The sequence below is a fragment of the Pocillopora damicornis genome, chromosome 4 (assembly GCF_964200805.1).
Source record: "Pocillopora damicornis chromosome 4, jaPocDami1.2, whole genome shotgun sequence".
NCBI lineage: Eukaryota > Metazoa > Cnidaria > Anthozoa > Scleractinia > Pocilloporidae > Pocillopora > Pocillopora damicornis.
The window spans coordinates 28,851,983-28,859,046 of record NC_142673.1 but is presented as its reverse complement, the minus strand read 5'-3'; the positions used below and the strand labels follow the sequence as shown (position 1 = coordinate 28,859,046).

Genomic DNA, 7,064 nt, shown 5'->3' with positions numbered 1-7,064 from the left:
AAAAGTACCTGTTACAAGCATAGTGCGAGCACCATATTTTGGCACCTGCAATGAAAATGTTTTTCATGTTACCAGAAGGATTGGTTTGGTGCTAATGAGTTCACTTGATTTTTCGTGAAAGAACGAAGCCGAGGTTAAGTTAAATGGGTATATTTTACACATTTTTAGTACAAAACAAGAATGTACTTTGCAGTGCATATACTTACAAGAACTCCACATGGGGGGGAAGTCAGGAAAATTACAAAAGCGTAAGATCCAAAAATTAATCCAACATAAATATCAGACACGCATCTATCTTTTGCCTAAAATGTAAAGGATAAGATGAGAAGTTAATAATGATCATAACTCACCCACTAATTTTGCGCAGTTCTATTGACTACTTTACGCAATGTGGTGCAAAATGTGCGGACAGTTGTGACGCAATAACCCCTGTCTAAGTCGTTATTTGTCCTCTGATTATTTCCATCCAAAGAAACAAAGCCAGCGGAAAAAAAGCCAGCCCAAGATTTTAGCTTTTTCGTATCCATTACTTTACATGGAAGAAAAACGAGTTCGTTTTGTGCATGTCCAATGATAGTGACATTAAGGAGGTGGTCTAAAATGCTGATCAGGAAAGCACAAAAAAGTGTCAACAAAATTTGCTTTCAACGTACGATACGAAGATTAATGGAAGGGTTCTAAAATAAACAAACCCCATTCTGGCTTGCTGGTATGTCGGCTTATATTGTCCTTGGATGACAGATTGTCCTCAAAGTTTTACATTTGTCCTAGATGCTTCGCTAATTGGCCAAATATTAGTTTATAGGACAATTTCTCAGACGCGGGGGCAGAAAACTGTACATTTACTTCACATTTTTGTGTCAATAGTATTACAAAGTCATAAAATTGTTAATTTCTTTAGAGATTTGGGCTCGAAACAATATTTTTTTTGATGGATTGGAGCTTCAAGCTTTGGAGTTCTGTGCATTTAATGATAGCGATCAAACTTCGTCGAACTGTGTGGCGCGACTTATTAACAAGAAAGGCGAATAGAAAATTGCCAGATTCATTGTCTTTAAAAGCTGAATGTGGCTATTGGACCATAAAACCACCAATATTACTACTAAGAAGAGCTTCGCTCAGCTCAGCTTTAAAATTTACATATCTGAAGCATCTTTACTACGCGAAGCACTGCAACATGCAACATTTCTTGAGTGATGATAAGAAGTTGTTGACTCCTTCATCGTACCATTTAGTATGCTTCCGTAAGAGATTGCGTAAGCACTTCATTTGAGAAAACAAATGAAGTTTGCATTTCCGTTCGTTTTAATTTTTCGATTACTTGTGTTCGTTCGGTCTTCATTTCATTTTGAATGCTTAATATCTGATAACTTACTCTGTAATATTACTCTTAATCTGTGATTTGCGAAATCGAAATCTGTTATTTAAGTGATAACCTAAATTACATTAAATACGTGCCAAGTTTTCTGACCAGACATGCACTTGGAGAACGTTGTGGCTAAAGGCGTATGCAATATCAAATAAAATATCATGCCTAGAGGGAAAATGAAACTGACCCAAGCTCTTTGATATTCTTGAGTTTCATCAAGTTTATGATTTGATCAACAGTCAAAATTTTCATGATGAATACTTGTTGTCGATTTTCAAAAATAATGATGAACATAAGTAAAATGGCAAGCATAGCAATAATGCAACTGCATTTTTTGGTGAAAGCCATCTCGCAAAGTATTTGAGTGGAGACCAGAATAGTGTTGAAGAGTAGAAGGATAGGCATGATCTCACTGTGGAGAAGTACCGAGCGGCTTAGTACGAAAAGTATCAAGATAATCGAACAAAGCTCCTCGATTGGATTGCAACTAATGACAGAGTCGAGGAGCAGGCAAAACAGAATTTGATGGACGGACGCAGATTAGGCTTTGAAGCTGTACAAAAAGGCGCATAATCAAGAGCTTGATCTAAGAGAACCGCAGCTTTCCGACATGTACAACCCAAGTGATCACCAAAAAACAGGTGAGATGATCTACGTCGGAGGAATGGCTTTGGCTTTGGGATTGGCTGCCAGTCGTTTCTTGTGAACTATAATAAAAGTGAAAGGAAAACTTTCAAGAATCTACTATAGCCCTAAAGGCTTTTGGAAGGGATTGCCAGCTGTGAAGAAATCGGCTAAAGAAGCTGGAATGTCTGAGGACGTTGAAAAGCTTTGGCTGATGAAGCAAGCCATCTGGCAGATTCATTTGCCTGCCCCTAAACATATGCCAAGACCAACTTTTGATGTGCAATCCCCAAATCCAGTAAATCAAGCCGATCTTCTTTTTCCTCCTCATGACAGACGTCTGAGAGGAAGGAAATTCTATATATAAATATGCATTGACAGTTGTTTATGTTACAAGCAGATTCAAGGCTGTCGAACCTCTCACCTCAAATATTTCTTCTAAGGTCTGTAGAACTTTTCAGACAATTTACAAGCATGGACCATTGAGATGGCCAAAGGTTCTTTAAGTTGATCCTGCGCGTGAATTCATGGGTGAAGTCACAAGAGAGATGGCAAAGCATGATGTTAGGATAAGAAGAGGAAATGTGAACGTTCATAGAGATCAGGGAATCGTTGAGCGATTCAACCAAACTTTGGGTGAACGCCTCTTCACTTTCCAATACAGTGAAGAGATTAACTACAAAGAGGGAAAGAGATCAGTCGAATGGGTGAGGAGGCTTCCAGAAGTTGTATTGGCTTTGAATAGTGAGGTGACCAGTTTGACTGGAAAGAAACCTGTCGACGGAATCAAAGACAAGTCGGTTGACGTGAAGAGTTCAACTTCTTATTCAAGACCTGTTGGCTTGAAGGAGAAGATACTCTACTCCTCTGGTGAATTGGAAGGTGCTCAAAGCTGAGCCACAGATCCAATCTGGTTTCTGAAGGTCTATGGTATCGAGGACTCAACTGTGAATGAAAGAGAGCCAGTTCTCTACTATCTGAAAGATGGTCCAAAGCGTGTATTCGTTCAAGAGGGGCTTCGATTGTTCATCCTGGAACTTAGTTGATTCGTGAAAGAATTCGTTGATTTGGAAAAAAAAAACCATTGAAATTAGTTTCTCCATAGACCTGAGCAATCCTGGTGAATCAATTCAAGAAACTGAGAAAGACATGAACAATAAAAAGATCCGCAATCTTGCCGATCCAACTGACAACGAAGACGCAGCAAACAAGAAGTATGTTGATGAAAAAACAGAAACAATCGATTCATTCACTTTTTTTTTTACCAAATATGCCCTCAGAAGTCTCTTCATTGAGACATTCATCAAGGAAAAAGCAACATGCTGGTATCACACAGACCACAACTCAGACAATGAAGTACTTCATTATAATAGTAGAGTATTGATTTTTTTGATCAATCATGATTGAACAACTATGCAACACAAAACAGAAAATTTCACTCAGACCAAGAATATCCACTTCAACAAACAATGGAAGACACTTTTTCTTTTTTTCATGAAAATAGGCAATTTGATCTTCTTTTTTAAGAAAAAAATGAATATCACATGCTCCATTCATCGCTATTGGAAAAAACATGAAACTATATCGAACACAAAGATACAATCATGAAACAAATAAATGTTATGATGTTTTCATTGATGTTAAACCACAGCAGGATTCAAGACAAAGGCAAATCCAACAGAAGGAGGAAAGTGGAAAGTCATTAGCTGCCACTAGATTGGTGAAAGGTCAGAAAAAGATATAAACTTTCCGGTGTAATGGCAAAAAACTTGTACACTTTACTACAGAAAGAACATATTCAATACTACAGTATGTTGAAGGAAATTTAAAAAAACAGGATAGAGGTAATTTTCACGAGGGATTAAACTCTGACAGTCATACTCTTCTCATTTACGATTACACAACAAATCAAGGCACAACACGATACAATATTGATGCTGATGCCGTCGCACGACAATCTCAATAAAACATACGGTAAGAAGCCACACGCATGAAATCTTCATACAAACAATCAACACCCTTTCAGCGAGGCTGATGGCGTGACAAGAGGATCAATCAAGATGATAATATTCAAGAAGATCATTCAAGATGATAATATTCATACCCTTTTCAGAATTCACGAGTGGGCATTGTAAAGAGGGTGTGAAATTATTCACCTGTGAAAAAATTTAAGTTGTCTTGAAATCAAGGTTGATTTCAAAGTGTGCAAGAGCTGTTTTTTTTAAATCAAGGTTGATTTCAAGTCAACCTTGATTTCAAGGTTAAATTCATGAGTTGCCTTTAAAATCAAGGTTGATTTCAAAATGTGCCAGAAACCCCATTTTCTAACTACTGAAATGAATAAACAAAATGACTTCATCTTCCGAAGATATTTCAAAGAGCTCTCACGCCATTTGCCAATTTGCCAATGTCCGACCATTTCCCGGACTTCTCTCTAGCTTTTCACTGAACAAAGGATTTCACTGAGCATTTCACTTTCAGATCCTGAATTAATATTAAAAAACTACAAGTGAAAGTGTTATATTCGACCTGCCGAACTATTTTAATTTGCGAACTATTGGAAATTGTGAGTTCTAACTGGCTTCAGTTGCTTGAAACATCAACTTACCGTGTGCAACAAATGTATTTAAGACGTTGCATTAAAGACGTTGCGATTAATTTAGCATTTTTGTACCCTATAGGAAAAATGGATTTTGCTTACCTCACTCGGTAAAAATGGCGCATAAACTGAATAAGCTGCAAATAGGGCGAAGTAAACCAGGCACATTGAAAGAAAAATTACTGTGTTGCGCAGAGTCCATGTCTCTTCCTTCTCTGGACGCGTGTCGCCTGTGCTTTTAGTAACTGGAATCTTAGAAGTACTATCTTTCATGGTCAACACTCCACTTGATATACAATACGTTCCCGCTAACCAATTTTCTTCATGCTCTGTTAAAGATTTCACACATGCAATTACAACAACCCAAATTCATAAATTATTCCAATGCATTTCGGCGGGATTGTATTAGCGCGGAAAGAGTCACGAGAACAATTCTCCTCTACGGAGTATGTGCTGAGGCTGCTTCAGTAAATGCTGAAGTTCGCACGAAATTAGCCCCACGTCTGAATCAGAGTCGTGCTACTGCGGTGCCATAGTCGAACCTAATTGCAATTTAGCTCGGCACGGCAGAAGTACGACGTCTGAACTTAGCATGGGTTTCTAAAGAAATTGTGGTGCTGCGTCGGTGGGTTGTGTAAAATGCCGAAGAGAGCGTGGTAATACAAGATAATTTGGTTTTATTAAATGAGTCAGAGCGAAAGATGCTTTTAGTAAGTAGAATCTTAGAAGTACTATTTTTCATGGTCAACACTCCACTTGATATACGGCACGTTCCCGCCAACCAATTTTCTTCACGCTCTGTTAAAGATTTCACACATGCAATTACAACAACCCAAATTCATAAATTATTCCAATGCATTTCGGCGGGATTGTATTAGCGCGGAAAGAGTCACGAGAACAATTCTCCTCTACGGAGTATGTGCTGAGGCTGCTTCAGTAAATGCTGAAGTTCACACGAAATTAGCCCCACGTCTGAATCAGAGTCGCGCTACTGCGGTGCCATAGTCGAACCTAATTGCAATTTATTTCGGCACGGCAGAAGTACGACGTCTGAACTTAGCATGGGTTTCTAAAGAAATTGTGGTTCTGTGTCGGTGGGTTGTGTAAAATGCCGAAGAGAGCGTGGTAATACAAGATAATTTGGTTTTATCAACTGAGTCAGAGCGAAAGATGAAGGGCTAACGCTCGAAACGTCAGCTTTGAAACTGCGATGGCGAATTTACATCATCAGTTCAGTTGATGAAACCAACTTGATCTATCTTTCCATGACAGATTATTCAAGCAAAGTCACGCTTTTTGGGTTCTAAAAGAAATTTACTTAGTTGTCCATATAGATGAAGAAGAAGTTTAGAAAGCAATTAAAAGAAGGAGCGAACAAATTTTGCGATAAGCAAAATACCAGAAATCTGATAAAGGAATGAATGTTTGTTTGTTCTCAATGTGGACAAGTTCTGTTTTTAACATAATCGCAATTAAAATTACAATTATGTTTACGACTGTTGTTATGGCTATTGTTACAAGAGTTCTAAGGTGAATGCTTTTTAGCCCCAATTACAATATGGCACGCTCGCTCGTCCTACCTAATTCGGAGTAGCTACCATGTTAAAAATTATTATGTACGCACAGCCGTGCACCATAACATGACGTGTGTCGAAGTGTCAGCTTAAATTATATTAAATTCGTGCCAACTTTCCTGACCGGACGTACTCTTGGGGAAGGCCGTGACTAAAGGCGTATGCAGCATGGTTCTAAATAAAATATCATGCTTGGTGGGAAAATGAAACTGACCCAGCCTCTTCGATATTTCAAGAATGATTACGACTTGATTAGAACGCCAAAAGGTTTTACGGAAATGCTAATAGAGTCTTGTAATTCTTACCCATACATCAGGGGCCAAGGTTGGTGCGACCCTTTGACCCGAGGAAATTGGAACCCGAGCTAACTTTTTGCAAAACACAACACAGGCGGCCCGAGCTCACGTCTCGAGAAAAAGCCAACGATGGAAAGCGCACTCCGACATCCGTCAGAAGAAGGTCATCTCGGGTAGATTTCCGATTACGAAATCCGAGCTCGCCCGATGTTGTCTTCGTGATGAAGGCCCTGTTTAGCATATTAGACCCGCAAAACAGAGTAGAAACGAACACGAGCTTCGTTTTCGCTCATGACTTCGTATTAGCGTCAAGATATTTGCATTTTTTTTCCGTTGCTTACCTATATTACAGACTCCAAAAAATTTTTGCGATGCCTCCTTTTCACGGATGGCCGATTACAACTACAACATAGTGACACCTCCACGAAATCTGTCTAAAGGAGGATGTTAAAACACCAGAGGTCATCTCGGGTAGATTTCTGATGACGAAATCCGAGCTCGCCCGATGTTGTCATGAAGGCCCTATTCTATAATAGAAGGCCCTAAATCAATAAAACTTACTCATGCCCTGTGTATCCGTCGTAGTTTCTGGAGATTTCTGC

At 38.9% G+C, this 7,064-nt stretch overlaps 1 protein-coding gene across 4 annotated transcripts in view; it reads right to left on the bottom strand.

Annotated features, from left to right (window-relative positions):
* Positions 1–7,064, bottom strand: part of LOC113682830 (MFS-type transporter SLC18B1) — a 30,192-nt gene that overhangs the window by 19,888 nt on the left and 3,240 nt on the right. For 2 of the 4 annotated variants that reach the window (XM_089202873.1, XM_089202871.1), the window contains exons 1-4: positions 6,472–6,610; positions 4,695–4,921; positions 207–302; positions 1–45 (exon numbers count right to left, since the gene is read on the bottom strand). The exon at positions 1–45 is cut by the window's left edge and continues 29 nt beyond it. In XM_089202873.1, coding sequence (XP_089058999.1) covers positions 1–45; positions 207–302; positions 4,695–4,921; positions 6,472–6,475 — 372 coding nt within the window. In that variant the 5' untranslated portion in view covers positions 6,476–6,610. Of the gene's footprint in view, positions 46–206; positions 303–4,694; positions 4,922–6,471; positions 6,611–7,064 lie in introns of those variants that run through there. The other 2 variants (XM_089202872.1, XM_089202874.1) reach the window with 2 other exon arrangements.